This window comes from Hyla sarda, chromosome 7 (assembly GCF_029499605.1).
Source record: "Hyla sarda isolate aHylSar1 chromosome 7, aHylSar1.hap1, whole genome shotgun sequence".
Classification (NCBI taxonomy): domain Eukaryota; kingdom Metazoa; phylum Chordata; class Amphibia; order Anura; family Hylidae; genus Hyla; species Hyla sarda.
The window spans coordinates 208,464,805-208,483,941 of NC_079195.1; the positions used below are offsets into that span (position 1 = coordinate 208,464,805).

Here is a 19,137-nt window from a genome sequence, read left to right on the forward strand (position 1 = left end):
TCATGGAATGAATTTGCTGGCTCCTCTTATTCTTATTTCTAATATTCCAGATTCAAACCAAATATGTCTCCTTGTAAATTATCCGTGAGTGACCATGATTCTGGAGTGGAAGATGAGGATTTTTCTCCTAGACCTTCTCCTCGTCCTCATCCATCATTACAGCAGGTAAAAATCGTGATGTCCCGGTAATTTATATCTTAAAAGCTTATACCAGATTTTGCAAACAGAAGAAATGGTTGTTCATGACCTTGATTACTTCAATTTATCCTCTTGAAGAAAGTGAGCACGATAGTAATGTTGGGCGCTGCTCACATCATCCGTTAACTTGTTCAGTGCTGGTATAGTAGTGGTCTCAAACTGTGGCCCTCCAGATGTTGCAAAACTTCAACTCCCAGCATGCCCGGACAGCCAACGGCTGTCCGGGCATGCTGGGAGTTGAAGTTTCGCAACATCTCAAGGGCCACAGTTTGAGACCCATGCTGAACACACAGCCATAGGCACATGTGCACCCTCCCGAGACTAAAAAAGTGTCCCATCTGTCTGTCGTATTGTGTTGGCATACCTTTATTTCTATATTTAGAGGAAAGTGTGGTAAACGATAAAATAATTTTTTTTTATTTTTGTGTGTGCGCAACATAAGCAATGTATGTCACTGTATCATAGGTTCTGTTGGAAGACACTGAACTTGGACATTAAAGGGATACTCCGGTGAAAACCTTTTTTTCTTTTAAATCAACTGGTGGCAGAAAGTTAAACAGATTTGTAAATTACTTCTATTAAAAAAAATCTTAATCCTTCCTGTACTTATTAGCTGCTGAATACTACAGAGAACATTTTTTTCTTTTTGGAATGCTCTCTGATGACATCACGACCACAGTTCTCTCATAATAATAATAACAAAAAATGTAGAAAGAAAGATATGTCTGCACTCACCAAGATGTTCAGATGCAATTCATGCTTTATTCATGGCACAATAAAATGAAGAGTCCATGTACAAAAACACCCGGGCATGGAGGGAATGCGGCTACCAGCCGGTAGCCAGAGCAGGAGCGTATAAACAGAACGACTGAGCGGTTTCGCGTCACAGACGCATCATCCGGTTCCTGATTCTTTGGAGTCCTCAGTCAGGTGAATACAGGTGAAAAGAGGAAGGGGAGGAGTGACCCAATCACCAGTGTATGAAAAAACATGACTTAAAATAGACAGAGGGATAAAACCAATAGAATTAATGAAAACTATATCTTGTTGTATTCATAAAAAGGAGCTAAAATCGTTTTTCTAAAGACCTAGTGGTCCTAAAGCTTTTAATCTTATAATCCATTTTGTTTCGCATTGGAGTAATTTTTGATGGCTGTCTATACCTTGCGGTTGTCATAATCATAATAATAATAACTCTTTATTTATTGTTGTCCTTAGTGGGATTTGAACCAAAGTTCCCAGAACTGCAAGGCAGCAGTGCTAACCACTGAGCCACCATGCTTCCCTTAGCATACATCTGCTATGCATGGTTGCTAAAATGGACAGAGATGTCAGCAGAGAGCACTGTGCTCGTGATGTCATCAGTGTTCCAAAAAGAAAGGAATTTCCTCTGTAGCATTCAGCAGCTAATAAGTACTGGAAGGATTAAGATTTTTTTAATAGAAGTAATTTACAAATATGTTAAACTTTCTGCCACCAGTTGATTTAAAAGAAAGTTTTCACCGGAGTACCCCCTTTAAAACAATATAAGGGTGCATACACACCATGTTTCCGGCCACTGCTTGTCAGATTCCGCAGGAGAATTTCAAAAGTTGCTTCCGCCTTATCTCTGCCGTACCCCGTTCAATTTAATGAGCCAAACAGTAAGCTAGTTATTGTGGTCAAGTCCTTTTCCTGCATTATCCGGCTTTTGGTCTGCTGCAGTTTTCAGTCCTGGCCAAAAGTCTGATACAGTTGGAGAATGACCCGACCGGAGTCACTGACTGACTGTCTGGCTCATTAAAAGAGAAACTGCTGCGCCAGATCTGAATACCAAAAGGGGGGGGGGGGGGGGGTGTTCCTTGCAAAAAGAAGTCTTTCAACAGCAATATTTCAACCAGCTCACCTTGCTTGAGAAAAACCAAGCGAACTGGTTAAAATGTTGCTGTTGAGACACTTTTGCATAATTTTTTTTTCATTAACCTGTGTGCTGCGGATAGATTGGCTGACCACAACATTTTTATATAAAAAATTTCTGTTCAGCCAATCCAGGCAGCTGCCTCACCAATGCCCCCATTATGGAGTTGCTGATTACGTTCATACATTGTACACATGCGGATGCGCTGTTTGTTACTCTACCTTAAGGCAATTTAATAAATGAATGTAAAGAAATACGATAAAACCTTTTAACGTGACCTAACGTCCTGAAATATCGTCTTGCCAGTAGGTGGCACTAGTGTACACATTATATCCCTTTTTATACACATGAAGGCACAGATTATGTCTGCCTTAAGAGTAACATTTATACTTACAAATATATCTTGCCATTGAATTATAAACCTGTAAGCATAGTGTACAAAGTTCTATTAAAAACCTAAAACTAAGTGTCTATAATTAATACAGGCTACTAAAATCCACCCATGTGTGCCGGAGCTGTCTCTAGTATTTGGAAGCCACGTAGAACAAAGACCTGGAGCCCAGTATAATAGCGGTAAGAAGATGCCACCATTATCCTCAACACCGAAAACCACCAATCAGGTCCTGAACCCATCGTGTCATAATAATGAACCACTTGTGAAAGAAACTTCTGCAAAACCTTCGCTTATGCCGTTTAAAAATACCAAGAGCCAAGCTATGAAATCGTCTAAAGTCAGATCAGCCGATAAACCATATATTCATCAGAATCCAAAGGGGCAAACTAGAAGGAATTCCACATCTTCATCTGCGTCCTCGTCTTCTCTGTCCACACCGCGCACGGGCTGTTCACCGGACACGTCGGTTCACCAGGTCCGGGGTTCAGCCGAGCTCGATCTGAGCTGCCATGAGCAGCCAATGATTCCATCCACTCACTTGTCCAGACAATCCCCCCTATTGCAGTCTCCGACTCCCAATGTAACTTTTCCTCTTCCACCAAGGAAGCTTCCGGAAATGCCCAAACAAGCTCCTAACTATTCCCCTTGCCATCAAGCCAATGTCTGTTGCCACAATATTGGCCCACATCAATGTCATTCTGCAAGTTCTTGGCCAGTGATGAGCGGTTATGGCAACCATTGTGGCCCGGAGGGCCCATCTGACCCTTCTGGAAATATTGTTTCCCCGTATCCAACTATGTGCTGCAATGCCATGTATCCGAGCAGTTGCCAAAGTGGAACTTCGAGAGCTGGGAGTTGCTCGTCACCAGTAGAGAGCGTCATGTCGCCGGGCAGGAGAGATTCTTTACCGATGAACGTGTGCAGTCCTCGGTCATGCCAGCATGGTGCACCACCGGCAATGTCTACAGCTAATGGGATGTTGGGATTGTCTACAGAAGCTTTCCAGCTCCTAGCCGAACAGGACAGACAGCTGAAACTTCTTCAAATTCAGGTTAGTTGACCTTGATCTATCCATTTGTTTTTACTTTCTTTCTTGATGGGGTTTTAAATATTGCCATTTATATGGTCAGATGTGTCAAAAGTTTTTTGCTTGGTCAGGTTCTCGGGGCTGAGACCCCCACCAATCAAAAAAGTTACAAAGATTGCTATGAGCGGGGAAGTGAATCGTACTACTGCGTACTTCTCCAAGCACATTCTCCTGATCGCTGGAGGTCTTATACCTGTCAAAACTTTTGACAGGAACACTTTAAAGGGGTACTCCGGCGCTTAGACATCTTATCCCCTATGGGGACCGCCGTGATCTTGCACACAGCACCCCGTTTAAAATCAGTCCCCCGAAACGTGTTCGCTCCGGGTCTGATAACTGTCGATCACGGGGCCGGAGCGTTGACATTAAGGCTCCGCCCTGTGTGACGTCACACTCCGCCCCCCCCCCCTCAATGCAAGCCTATGGGAGTGGGCGTGACACATGGGGCGAACACTCTCCCGGGACTGATTTTAAACTGGGTGCCGCGTGCAAGATAACGGGGGTCCCCAGCGGCAAGACCCCCGCGATCAGGCATCTTATCCCCCCTATCCTCTGGGTAGTGGATAAGATGTCTAAGCGCCGGAGTACCCCTTTAAAGGGGCATTCCTTTTAAAGGGTTATCCTCTATCTACATCATAGGGGCTAAATAGCTGGTAGAGAGAGTCTGACCACTGGGACTCCCACCGATCCTAAGAATGGGGACTAAATTGTCCTCAGAATGAACTAAGCCCACCATGCGTGTGTGACCAGGGCTCCATTCGTTCTCTATGGGGCTGTTGGACTCGCGTAGTGAAGTACTCGGCAAAGTCCGGCAGCCTTGTAGAGCAGCGTTGGGGCATGCTGGGAGTTGTAGTTTTGCAATGCACTGTGTTGAAAATGATGCCGTAGAGGAGAAAGTGGGTGCCGGGCTATGGAAATGTGATGTGCTCTGCTCTACCCGGAGACTCCTGGAGTATCCCATAGGGCTCTGCAAACTTATGCACAACTTGCTTTTGTTAAACGGGGCCATATCAAGGTTAAGTTATATCAAGGTTATCATCTATCAACAGGATCAGTGATAAGTATCTGATTAGTGCAGTGTTTCCCAACCAGGGTGCCTCCAGCTGTTGCAAAACTACAACTCCCAGAATGCCCGGACAGCCGTTGGCTGTCCGGGCATTCTGGGAGTTGTAGTTTTGCAACAGCTGGAGGCACCCTGGTTGGGAAACACTGGGTTATTGAGAGACTGGCTGCTGGGTCTTGCACAAGCCAAGACAATGGTTAAGGGGGGGGGGGGGTCTCTTGTCCCCTGACGTGATTGGAGTTGCGGTTGAGCATGTGCACAGTTGCATGCAGTTTTGAAACTCGGGAAGTTGGCTGAGCTTTGCTGTCTATGGCAAATAAAATGACATCACACATGCTCAGCTACTGCTCCGCTTACTTGGTACAAGGGACCCCCCTGTTCTTTTGATTGGTGGGGGTCCCTGCAGTTGGAACCCCCAACCTTCAGATACTTTAACACCTGTACTGTAGATAGGTGATTGGGATAACAATTTTGAGTAGATATTTAAATTGTAGGGATGTCCCGGGAAAATAATTTATTTTTTATTTTTTTGGACAGTACGAGTACGATACTTTAATTCTAGTACTCGCCAATACCAAGTACGAGTACTTTTATTTTAAAGGGAATCTGACACCCAGGGTGACCCGGTTTCTGGCGCTGCTTACTGTGCTGATGTGTAGGTTCCTTGTTGTGCGCAATGGAGGCGGCTGCTGTAGTATGAGCCAAGATTTCTCTCTTCTCCATTGGACAGAACAGGGAATTTGCATTGGCAGCGAAACCAGGTCACTTGACCTATCTACATATAAATTCAAGTTAGTGCAGGTGACTCTGCTGTAAGATTGTCTTTAATATTAGGTAGTATCCCCTTGCAGACATTAGTAGCCCCCCTTGTAGACAGCATCCCCCCCCTGGAGACTCTAGTAGAAGCCCCCCCTTGTAAACAGCAGGGCCCCCCCCTTTACATTAGTTGCCGGCCCCCTGTAGACCGCAGCCCCCACCCTTGTAGACAGCTCACCTGCGGCTGTCCTCTGACAGGTGCTGCTGCCCCGTTTTCCTGTCTGCATCAAGGCGTTCTATGGAGGAGCATGTGACATACACGTCACTGCCTCCTTTAGTAGCGTTACGCTGGGCGCAGTGGAGGAGGTGGAGTGACGTGTGTCCCATGCTCCTCCATGGAACGCCATGATGCGGATGGGAGAACGGGGCAGCGGGTATCCGATTTGGTATCGGGGACATTGAACAAGTCCCCGATACCAGGGAAATGGCTAGTATCTGCCCCAATACTAGTATCTGTATCGGGACATCCCTAGTAAATTGCCTGAATCAGAAGAGCTTCAGTTTGTAGAATAATAAACATAAATAATGCATAACAAATAAAAGGCATCCAGGCCATATAGACTTCCTTAGTCTCCTTGTTTCCTGTGATCCTATTTTATCTCACACACTCGCTGTCCTGTGTCTGGATGTTCTATTACTGACTGCAGCAGGAGCCTTTCCCCTCTTCCTTGTTTAACCCCTTAAGGACCCATGACGTACTCGTACGTCATGGAGAATTCCGGGCCCCCGCCGCACACCTGGCGGGGATCGGAGCGGGATGGCTGCTGAAATCATTCAGTAGGCATCCCATGCAAACGCCCAGGGGGGGTCATCAGACCCCCCCCCCCCCCCCCATATCGGCGATCGCGGCAAATCGCAAGTGAATTCACACTTGCGATTTGCGCGATTCCGGGTCATTACGGGTCTATAGGGACCCTGTGACCCGGAATATAAGGGGGATCGCTGTTGTCTAAGACACCCACGATCCCCCTGAAGGCATAGGAGTGAGGTGGCAGAGTTGCCACCCCTCCTATCCCTGCTATTGGTGGTCTAGACGCGACCACCAATAGCAGATCGGGGGCGGGGGGGTTAACTTTTGTTTTCTCCGTCCTGCCCACCCACAATAGGCGGGGCAGGACGGGGAAACGACGGGGACCGGTGCCGAAGATCCACTTACCGATCCGGGCAGGCGACGGAGATCGGTGGGCGGCGATGACGTGCGGCTGGATCCGACGGAAGCCGGTGAGTTGCCTAGCAACATCTGGAGGGTACAGTTTGAGACCATTATACAGTGGTCTCCAGGTGTTGCAAAACTAGAACTCCCAGCATGCCCAGAGAGCTGTTTGGGCATGCTGGGAGTTGTAGTTTTGCAACAGCTGGTGGGCTACAGTTTGAGACCACTATATAGTGGTCCCTAAACGTTAGCCCTCCAGATCTTGCAAAACTGCAACTCCTAGCATGCCCAAACAACTGTTTGCTGTCTGGACATGCTGGAATTAGTAGTTTTGCAACAGCTGGAGGACCACAGTTTGGAGATCACCTTGCAGTGTTCTCTAAAACTGTAGCCCTCCAGATGTTGCAAAACTGCAAATCCCAGCATGTCCAGCAATCAGCTGTCTCGGCATGCTGGGAGTTGTAGTTGCGTACCTTCAGCTATTGCATAACTACATCTCCCAGCATGCCCTTCGCTGATCAGTAGATGCTTGGAGTTGTAGTTTTGCAACAGCTGGAGGCAGACTGGAAAATACTGAGTTAGGTAATAGAGCCTAACTGAAGGTTTTCCAACCAGTGTGTCTCCAGCTGTTGCAAAAGTACAACTCCCAGCATGCACGGTCTGTCAGTACATACTGGGAGTTGTAGTTTTGAAACAGCTGGAGGTTTACTCCCCCATGTGAACATACAGGGTACATTCACATGGGCAGGTTTACAGTAAGTTTCCTGCTTCAAGTTTGGGCTGCGGCAAATTTTTGACCGCATCGCAAACTCCTAGCGGGAAACTCGCCATAACACACCAGTGCGAATGTACCCGAAAAACACTACACTACACTAACACATAATAAAGAGTAAAACACTACATATACGCCCCCCCCCCCCCCAATAAAAATGAAAACTTATTGTATGGCAGTGTTTCCAAAACGGAGCCTCCAGCTGTTGCAAAACAACTCCCAGCATTTCCGGACAGCCACTGACTGTCCAGGCATGCTGGGAATTTAGCAACACCTGGAGGCACCCTGTTTGGGAATCACTGGTGTAGAATACCCTTATGTCCACCCCTATGCAATCCCTAATTTAGTTCTCAAATGCGCATGGCGCTCTCTCACTTCGGATTTCAGGGGAACAGTTTAGGGCCACATATGGGGTATCTCCGTACACGGGAGAAATTGCACAACAAATTTTGGGGGGCTTTTTCACCTTTTACCCCTTATGAAAAGGAAAAGTTGGGGGCTACACCAGCTTGTTAGTGTAATTTTTTTTTTTTTTTTTTTTTTTTTTTTACACTAACATGCTGGTGTTGCCCCATACTTTTTATTTTCACAAGCGTTAAAAGGAAAAAAAAAGACCCCCAAAATTTGTAACGCAATTTCTACTGAGTACAGAAATACCCCAGATGTGGGCGTAAAATGCTCTGCGGGCGCACAACAAGGCTCAGGAGTGAGAGCGCACTATGTGCATTTGGTGATTTGCACAGGGGTGGCCGATTTTACAGCGGTTCTGACATAAATGCTAAAAAATAAATACCCACATGTGACCCCATTTTGGAAACTACACCCCTCACATAATGTAATAAGGGGTGCAGTGAGCATTTACGCCCCACAGGGTTCTGGCAGATTTTTGGAACAATGCTCCGTGAAAATGAAAAATGTAATTTTTCATTTGCACAGCCCACTGTTCCAAAGATCTGTCAAACGCCAGTGGGGTGTAAATACTCACTGCACCCCTTATTAAATTCTGTGAGGGGTGTAGTTTCCAAAATAGGGTCACGTGGGGGGGGTCCACTGTTCTGGCACCATGGGGGGCTTTGTAAACGCACATGGTCCCTGACTTCCATTCCAAACTATTTTTTTTCCCAAAAGCTCAATGGCGCTCCTTCTCTTCTGAGCATTGTAGTGCACCAGCAGAGCACTTGACGTCCACACATGGGGTATTTCCATCCTCAGAAGAGATGGGGTTTCAAATTTTGGGGGGCATTTTGTCCTATTACCCCTTGTAAAAAATTAAAAATTTGAGGGAAAACTAGCATTTTAGTGAAAAAATTATAATAATTTTCACATCCAACTTTAACGAAAAGTCGTCAAACACCTGTGGGGTGTTAAGGCTCACTGGACCCCTTGTTACGTGCCTTGAGGGGAGTAGTTTCCAAAACAGTATGCCATGTGTTTTTTGTTTTTTTTTTTGTTTTGTGCTGTTCTGGCACCATAGGGGCTTCCGAAATGTGACATGCCCCCCCAAAAACCATTTCAGAAAAACTCACTCTCCGAAATCCCACTGTCTCTCCTTCCCTTCTGAGCCCTCTACTGTGCCCGCCGAACACTTGACATACACATATGAGGTATTTTCTTACTCGAGAGAAATTGGGTTATACACTTTAGGGAGATTTCTCTCCTTTTACCCCTTGTAAAAATGCAATAACTGGGTCTACAAGAACATGCAAGTGTAAAAAAATGAAGATTTTGAATTTTCTCCTTCAATTTGCTGCTATTCCTGTGAAACATAAAGGGTTAACAAACCTTTTGAATGTCATTTTGAATACTTTGAGGGGTGCAGTTTTTATAATGGGGTCATTTGTGGGGTATTTCTAATAAGAAGGCCCTTTAAATCCACTTCAAAACAGAACTGGTCCCTGAAAAATTTTGATTTTGAAAATTTTGCGAAAAATTTGAAAATTGCTGCTATACTTTGAAGCCCTCTGATGTCTTCCAAAACTAAAAATATGTCAACGTTATGATGCAAACATAAAATAGACATATTGTATATGTGAATCAATATATAATTTATTTGGAATATTCATTTTCCTTATAAGCAGAGAGCTTCAAAGTAAAAAAAAAAAAGCAAAATTTTCAATTTTTTTTCATCAAATTTTGGAATTTTTCACCAAGAAATGATGCAAGCATCGACAAAATTTTACCACTAACAAAGTAGAATATGTCACGAAAAAAATGATCTCTGAATCAGAATGAAAGGTAAAAGCATTCCAGAGTTATTAATGTTTAAAGTGACAGTGGTCAGATGTGCAAAAAATGGCCGTGTCCTACAGTGAAAATTGGCTGGGTCCTTAATGGGTTAAGGGGTTATCCACCATAAGGTGACTACAGTACTTGCCTGCCAGAAGCTGCTGCTTTCTTTTAGTGAAATGGCTATTTCCTGTTGGCGTTCCCTCCCTTCAACTACAAGTCCCAGGATCCCTTGTTTGTAAGTGTTCCCTCCCTCATATCAGCCAACCCACCCATTGAAGCTCTCCTGGGACAATTCCCTGCAGCAATATGGAGAATTATCTAAATTTCTGACTGGGGGTTAAGACTACTGTATTAATTTCTAGTTCTCGTGTTCCTTTTATATTGAACCCTGATAACTTGACTCTGGTGTTTTTTTAATGTGTATAAATTGGTATACTTGTTTGCTTTGTAGATTCAGCGCCTTCTAGAAGCCCAGAATAATTCTAAGGAGTCCAGTACCTCACAGACCTCGTCTTCTACACAGAAAGTGGCAGAATCGGTGGCCACTGAAACAGAAGAAGCTGAGCCCGCCAAAAAAAACAGCGTCAGCATAGCCGTTGGTACAGGTACTAAAGTCATTCATGTCTCCAAATATTCACATTATTTGTACAGCACCAGCCTGTCACATTTATATTACATATGAATCTAAGAAAACTCCTGTCCACAGGCTGTGTCTGGTATTTCAGCTCAGCTCCATTAAAGGGGTACTCTGCCCACAGAAAGGATAGGAAATAAGATGTCTGATCGCTGGGACCCCCACGATCTCCGTGCAGCACCTGCCATTCTAAACGGTATGTTTAGAACACTGGGTTTGGGCGGCAGGAAATGTGAAGTCACACCCCCTCAATGTATACGGCGGGGGTGGGGCATCATGTCTCCGGCCACCCAAACCCAGCATTCTACTGTTTAGAATGCCATGTGCGGCACAGGTTCTGCACGGACATTGCAGGGGTCCCAACTGCGGGACCCCGGCAACTAGACATCTTATCCCCTATCATTTGGATAGGGGATAAGATGTCTGTGGGTGGAATACCCCTTTAAAGTAAATGTGACTGAGCTGCAGTACTACACACAACCTGTGGACAGGAGTGATGCAGTTTTTGAAAAAAAAAAAAATCCTATCCTGGACATCCCCTTTAACACCATATGTAGCAGCATCCCACTGTATAGAAAAGAGAAATATTTTGCACTTTCCTAGACAGTTTTAAAGGAAATCTGTCATCTGCACAAACCTGTCGGTACCAACAGGTAGTGCAGGTGACACTGATGACAGATTTCCTTTTAAATACATAATTATTTGGTATACTGACTCATAAGGACACAATTTTGGCTTCTGTCAAAACAATAAATACAACAAGAAAATGGAGTCACTTGCTGTAAAAAAATAAATATATCAAAAGTAACGAAAAACTTTTATTTAAATAGCATAAAGGTAGAATAAACTACATATACAAGGAGGAAATCTAGCATAATGTGTTTCATTACTTTTGATAAATTTGTTTTCAGCAAGTGACTCCATTTTCTTGTATTTGGTGTTTAGGAGCTCGCCATATACTTTGCCATATCATTGAGCAGGGGGTTATACATTTCTAGGGCACTGTGCCCTCTCAGCTTTGGTGCATACATCAGACGAGGCAATAGATTCCACAAATAAGGTCATATTAATGGTTTCTGCTTTATACCAGAATGAATCACTGCTTTAGTAAGGTCCAGATATGCTAATACTAAATTTGTATAAAGTAGTGTTTCTCAACCAGTGTACCTTCAGCTGTTGCAAAACTACAACTCCCAGCATGCCTGGAGAGCCTTTAGCTTTCTGGGCATGCTGGAAGTTGTAGTTTTGCAACAGCTGAAGGCACACTGTTTGGGAAACACTGGCTTAACGGCATGTCATACAGGGAGTTTTCTCACTCTTCCTTTTCCTGTAGAGATGCATGGTGGACCAATCCTAGAAGGCGTTATAGGGTGTAATACACGGCTCATAGACGGCTTAAAGGATTATTCAAAGACTGAACAAATTATACTTATTGCTTAAAACACATGCTATTCTCTCTATATTCTGCGTAACAGAACAACAAATCAGATTCCTGAATATATTTTTGCTAAATGCTTTGGGATGCAATATATATATCTATATCTACTTTAAAAAAAACATTAATGTGAAGTGACCAGCAGAGGGCAGCATAAGGCTAGCTAGTAACATAGTTCATAAGGTTGAAAAAAGACCAGAGTCCATAAAGTTCAACCTATATTCCTAATGAGTCCCTACTGAGTTGATCCAGAGGAAGGCAAAAAACCCTCACACTAGAGGTAAAAATTCCTTCCCGACTCCAAATATGGCATCAGAATAAATCCCTGGATCAACGTTCTGTATCTATAAATCTAGAATCCATAACCAGCGATGTTGTTGTTCTCCAAAAAATGCATCCAGACCCCTTCTAAATTCTTTTACAGCGTTCACCATGACCACCTCCTCAGGCAGAGAATTCCACAGTCTCACTGCTCTTACAGTAAAGAACCCCCATCTGTGCTGGTGTAGAAACCTTCTTTCCTCTAGACGTAGAGGATGTCCTCTTGTTATAGATACAGTCCTGGATATAAATAGATCATGGGAGAGATCTCTGTACTGTCCCCTGATATATTTATACTAAGTTATTATCGCCCCTAAGCCTTCTTTTTTTCTAAACTAAATAACCCTAATTCTGATAATTCCCAAGTCCTTTTCCACATCAGTCAGCCCAAGTGTTCTCCCATTTAATACAAAGTCTACATGTAGTGGGTTTGCCATTCTGTTTTGATTAAAAAAAATAATAAATAAAAAAACACAAACAAATTGCATGGTTTGCCCTATTGCGACTTTGTTTGCAACCAGTTTTGAGCCTTGAATTTTTTTTTTTTTCATCCTATTTTAAATGGCAGTATATAGAAGGCGTGTAGAACACAAAATACCAGCCTCGTAATAGTGTAAATTCTTAGATTGCACTTTACTCAATGTGTGTTACATCTACACTTCTAGGTGCAAGCTTGTTCTGGAACACCCCTCCATGTCCTGAGGAAGAGGAGACTATGGACAAACAGGATGAGTTTGACCTCTGTAATGAACTGAGCGCCACTGTGAACAATGAGCAAGATGCGAGCCGCACCACCGTCGCTTCCTCCTTACACGCTGTAGACATGTATAGCTTCGCAGAAAGCAGTCAGCTGACGGACTGCGGCGACTACTCTGCCCTTGCACCAGCGCCGTGAGTATTTCAACTCCTCCAAGACTCTATAATACAGTGCTTCTCAACCAGGGTGCCTCCAGCTGTTGCAAAACTACAACTCCCAGCATGCCCGGACAGCCGAAGGCTGTCCGGGCATGCTGGGAGTTGTAGTTTGGCAACAGCTGGAGGCAGCCTGGTTGAGAAACACTGCTCTAATGTATGATCGACTGACTTAACGCTTGTATCCAAGCACCTTTAACCCTAATATTAATTAAATATGTAATTTCCCCCCCCCCCCCCTTTTTTTTTTTCTTTATTTTTTTCTTTTTTTTTTTTTTTTCGTCTGCAGCACGAGGAATGAATTGGTCTCCCCTCAGCCTGAATACGACCGCAGATCGTCTGGGAATTCCGACCTGCCTGCTCTTCCCCCAGAAAAGTTTTACAAGGACTTACTTGTAAGTTTTACTCCTATTGTCTATTAATGTATTTAAAAAATATATTTTATGTTAATTATTTTTATTTTCTTTTTTTTTATATTTTTATTATTTTATAATTTATTTATTTATTATTTTATTTTTTTTAACAATGTTCCAGTGAAGAAACAATAAAACAGATAAGAAAATAAGACATGGCAAAGGAATGTGTATACAAAGAAAAATAACAATAAAAAGAAAAAGATGCTTTTAATGAGTAAAATTGCCTGGATGCGGATGGCAGAATATAATAGGTTCTGCTCTCCCTATAATCCAATAATGTTTTATAATACAGCTGTTGCAAAAACTACACCCAGACAGCCAGTACACCATTTTCTATGGTTTATTTGCTCCAAATTTTGGACCTTTTCTACTTACACACCAAAAAGCTAAGCCATCTCTTTTTATTCCGTCGCACAAACATTTACTACTTTAGACTTAAAAATAAATAAATCTGTTTTCATTTACAAATGGGGGGAATCATATTAATATTATGTAATATTTATTATTTGGTATTTTTTTTGTATTGATGTAGTAGTATAAAACTTCATTAATATTATAACATTTTGAACTTTATTTTCTATAAATGAGCTTTTTTTTTTTTTTTTTTTTATAAATACATTTTAACCACTGCCATTCTGTAACATATAGCTCTGGCAACATTTTGTGGTGGCTGGGTGTGTGGTGCAAGACTGATGTTGTTACCCTGAGGGCAGATGGCATTAACCCATGGCGTGGTTTATCCTCGATACCACCTGAAGGATCCTGGGCTAGGGACGGGGGCAATAAAGACTCAAACGCCAAATTACGGACAACGGTAGCTTTACTGAGGGTAGACAGATGGTAAAGTCTATACAGTTCAGCCAGGGCCCAAGGAGGTGACCAGTGATGCAGAGACCTTAAGGGATTGCTGGGACTTGTAGTAGGACTGGACAATTGAATGTAGACCACGCTGACTTGACAGATGACAGGGACTGACTGGACTCATAAAGCTGTGACTTTATCTTACTTGACTTGATGGCGGCTGCAGGACTGGACTTTGAGGTCTCCAACACTCTGGATACACACACTAGACAAGACTGCACTGGACCTCAGCAGAAGAGAGAGAAGCTCCACCCAGGGCTTATATGGGGGAGACTAGCAGGGAGCCCATAGGTCACTCTTGGGGTGACCTGGTCATTGGTATCTCCTGGGTAACAATCACATGACACATCACATGGTATAACTCTTAAAGCAACAAGACATTTTATAACACTTTACATGGTAAAACATATTTACAATGGGGAAACAAGTGCAGGCGGCCTTGGGGACACTGAAGGAGGCTGCTGACAGGACAGCAGGAGCACGGGGTAACACCTCCCGTACAATTTGAATGTGGTTAGGCACATGTTTATTTTGAGTGTAATACTGCTCTATTTAAACACTAAAACCTCTGCTATTACATCATATGTTTCCTGGTGATGTTAAGGGTGCATAGGCAGACAGCAAGGTGTTATGAGCCTAGATGGCAGTGCACTCTGTTGTTGCTTTGTATCTGTTTATATAGAATACACACTAGATAGAACTTTATATATATTTTTTTTTTATAATAAACCGTTACACCCATGTATTACCCATTACAGATAGAATATTATATAGATTTATTTATTATCCGTAAAATAGGTGTTGGCGTTTAAATGTACATCCATTTGTAATGGGTAATACAGGAGTTAACTCCACAAGTAGTACTTTGCTCAGTATTATAGCCAAAGCTAGAGGTGGGCTCAAAATACATAGAAAGGAAAAAAGTCTTTCCATTATTGTTCTGTCTGTTCCACTCCTGATTTATTTTTTATTTTTCACTTTAAAATACCGACTGAAATAGTATGTGCAAACCCAGCAATAATGTAGTAAGTTGTGTTGGTCTAATTGTAAACCAAGTCAGTCTGGGGTTAATCCTATGTATTTCATCACTGTAACCTCCTCTCTTGGTTTTCTCTCTAGAGTCAGGTGAACCATTTACTGAAGAGCTCTACAAGTGAGGATCGGGGTGAAAATGAGTCCAGAACCTGTGATCCTCCCTCTGAGAAGTCTAGCGAGTATTTGCCCCCCAGGAACAGTGAGAATGACCAGGACGGTGTACTGAAGGCTACGCTGAAGCAGCTCAAGTCACTAGGAGTGAACATTGAACGAGAAACGGCAGACGTGAAGACGAGAAGGTCGGACTCTTCAGATAACGCCTGGTAATGTCGTCATTTAGTCTGTATGTGTGTAGTTTGTGAAAGTCCCAGTCTCTAGTTCATGTAAAAGTGATTGACAAAGTTTTATGAATCTAGGAGCCAGGATGCTGCATGTAACGTTATGTCAAAGTAATGTCATGTGATCAGTCATTACTGTCCTCTCATCTTTCATTACCCCACCCCCCTTGTCAGTCATTACTATCCCCGATCTCCCCTTTGTGCCACAGTCCTTAATGTCCCCTTATTACAAAAAACACAATTTTATTTTATTTTTTCCCCTTTGTGTGGCCCCGGTGATCTCCTGTACGGGGCCCTGGCTCTGCTGTGGTTCTCGGCCGCAGCATGACTCGACGGCAGACAAGCCCCCTCCATGTTGCGTTCGTGCATCCCTGCTTCTCCCATAGAGCTTTATGGAGGTCGACGACACGTGCATTAGCCACGCAAAGCCGCTGCAATGCCGGGTCCCTTTATGGGAGAGAGTATAAGGGGATAAGTGTCTAAGACTGCAGTACTCCTTTTCAACAGCAGATTTTATTTCCTTTTTTTTTTACGGTCAGCGATCTGGTTTTACATGAGCAGCGGCTGTCCTGTGACCGCCGCAGCCTCTGTGGTCGCGCTCCGTTCTCCTGAGTATGGAGCCTGACTGTTTTAGGCGGCTGCTTGGCTGCGGCAGTCACCTGATATCCACTGCTTATTCAACATCGCAGCCCCAACCACAGCCAGAATGGGGAAACGGGGCAGGAACGGAGGCGGAGGGAAGTAAAACAGTGTTTTTGTTTTTTCTATATTTATATTACAGTATATTATCTTATCTATCTTTATTAATTGATATTATCTCTATATTCCCTATTGGAAAAGGTTGGCACAAGCCTAGACGCCACCTCAAAATTGGTGCCAGAAATTTCTCAAGATGTAAAACATTGCTTTATAGAAATTATATATGTTCACATTTCTAGTGTTCCTCCAGCTGTTGCAATATTACAACTCCCAGCATGCCCGGACAGCTGAAGGCTGTCCGGGCATGCTGGGAGTTGTAATATTGCAACTAGAGATGAGCGAACTTACAGTAAATTCGATTCGGCACGAACTTCTCGGCTCGGCAGTTGATGACTTTTCCTGCGTAAATTAGTTCAGCCTTCAGGTGCTCCAGTGGGCTGGAAAAGGTGGATACATTCCTAGGAAAGAGTCTCCTAGGACTGTATCCACCTTTTCCAGCCCACCGAAAAGCTGAACTAATTTATGCAGGATAATTCATCAACTGCCGAGCCGAGAAGTTTGTGACTAATCGAATTTACTGTAAGTTCGCTCATCTCTAATTGCAACAGCTGGAGGCTCATTGTTTGGAACACTCCCCCTTACAACAATTGTATCTAGTCCTTGCTCTCTTTTCTTTATTTTTTTATTTTTTTTTCCTGCAGCGTTCTTGCCTCCATCAACCCAGGAGCTGTCATCCCAAGACTAAACTACATGTCATTTACCAATATCGGCTTAAGCGGTTTCATCCCCAACGGAGTGGACTTGAGCATGGAAGCGAACGCCATCGCCTTGAAGTATCTGAGCGAGTCTCAGCTGACGCAGCTGTCCCTGAATCGCGCCGGCAAAAACAAATCCCTGGATCCCTCTCCCCTCCACAGTCTTTTCCCAGGGAGCACGGAGAAGAGCCTCGTCGGCCTGAGTGTAATCTCTCTCAACAACATGTCCTTCGCCACTAAGAAGTACTTGAAACGTTATAACCTGATCGAGAGCAACGACAGCAGCGACGATGACTATGATTATGACGAGGCCGACCGCATCGGCAGCAACGACGACCTCGCGGAAAGAAGCCGGGGAGCATCCCCCGATCCGTCTTTAAGGAAAGAAAGTTTTGAATTTGTTTCCGACCCCAAACCCAACTTGAGAATCCCGGACAGAGCCATTCGGGAATTTTCTCGCAACGCGGAGGCGAATACCTTAAGGAACGTAACTAATGAGATCACCGGGAGGGTCGCCACCCCTGGGGTGCAAACTTCTGAGGAGACGTCTCTGCAGGTCTTAAAAGATATTAACCCCAGGGCCAAGCTGAACCCCGGAAAGGGCCACTTCACCGCGCACCCAGAGAAGGAAAATGGAAGACTTTCCCCGCTGTTGAACCCCAGGGAGTCCGCTAGGAAGGTCTCGGGCCCTGGCGGCTCCGCAGGAGACATCTTGGATGTCAACAGACTCCGTCAGCTCCCGAAATTATTCTGAGCCATTAAACTGGATCTATTGAATGACTAGTTACTGCGACTATTCCTTCCTATGGAAGTACAGCACCTGTAGGACCGGAGCGCACTTCTTCATTGCGGCTTTATTGCACCAGATAATTTTACTTGGATTTGGTGGCTTTAACGCTTTCTTGTCTGCAGTGTATTAAGACAGATTCCCTCAATAATACGACTGGCATGAAGAAAAATGGAGGTTAGGGAATGGTGGTCCCATCCTGTGGCTCTCCAGCTGTTGCAAAACTACAACCCCCAGCATGCCCTGACAGCCTACGGCTGTCTAGGCATGCTGGGGGTTGTAGTTTTGCAACAGCTGGATAACCACTCTTTGGGGAATACTAATGTATGACATCGGTTTCCTAAGTCTGAGGAGTTGGTAGTACTTCACTGGAACCTAATCTTGGGGGTGTACATTGGTGTGTGATAGGGTTTAGCACATTAAAGGGGTTAGTCCAGTGTTTATATAAAAAAAACTTTATTTTCTTGCAAAAACAGCGTCACTTCTGTCTACAGGTTGTGCGTAATACTGCAGCTAAGTCCCATTCATTACAAGGGGCCAAGCTGCAATACCAGACACAACCAGGTGTGGTGCTGTTTTTGCAACAAAAAATGATGTAATATTATATTTTATTAAAAAAGAAATTTTTTTATATATATATATATATATATATATATATATATATATATATATATATATATATATATATATATATATATATTATATATAATATATAATTTTTTTTTTTTTTTTTTTAAATAAAAATATATATTTTTTTTTTTTTGCAAAAAAAACTGCACCACTCCTGTCCTCGGGTTGTGACTGGTATTGCAGCTTGGCTTCATTTAAGTGAATGGGACTGAGCTGTGGAACTACACATAACTTGTGGAGAGAAGTGGCGCTGTTTTTGCAAAAAAATTAAGAAAAACCCAATAATTAAAACACAGCGTTTTTTCGAATACTAGATAACCCCTTTTAAAAGGGTTGTACAGTAATGGGAAAACAGAGCTAATTTCTTCCAAAAAAAAAACTGCATCACACCTGTCTTCAGGTAGTGTGTGGTATTGCAGCTTGGTTCTATTCACTTCAGTGGAACTGAGCTGCAATACCACACGCACCCTGAGGACAGGTTTTGCTGGAAGAAACCAGTTTTTTTACATGTACGGTATCCTGCACATACTTGATGCACAGGATTTGAAGCTGCAGATTTCATGCTGTGTTCAGTCAATAGAAATCTTTAGCTTCAAATCCTGTGTGCTGTACGTGAGTAAACCCTTTAAAAGGAGATTCCTCTGCCCGCAGAAAATCTGTGGGTCATTGGATACAGAGATATTCACCTAAAAGGCGTTGAGTTTT

General features: G+C 43.5%; 1 protein-coding gene across 1 annotated transcript in view; it reads left to right on the top strand.

Moving 5' to 3' along the window:
• STIL (STIL centriolar assembly protein) overlaps window positions 1-17,792 on the top strand; it is a 37,377-nt gene extending 19,585 nt beyond the window's left edge. Inside the window, exons 11-17 of the mRNA XM_056532486.1 lie at window positions 51-165; window positions 2,581-3,540; window positions 10,061-10,214; window positions 12,665-12,890; window positions 13,201-13,306; window positions 15,308-15,546; window positions 16,962-17,792. Of these exons, the coding sequence (XP_056388461.1) occupies window positions 51-165; window positions 2,581-3,540; window positions 10,061-10,214; window positions 12,665-12,890; window positions 13,201-13,306; window positions 15,308-15,546; window positions 16,962-17,769 (2,608 nt within the window). The 3' untranslated portion in view covers window positions 17,770-17,792. The remainder of the gene's footprint in view (window positions 1-50; window positions 166-2,580; window positions 3,541-10,060; window positions 10,215-12,664; window positions 12,891-13,200; window positions 13,307-15,307; window positions 15,547-16,961) is intronic.
• Window positions 17,793-19,137: the final 1,345 nt, after the last annotated feature.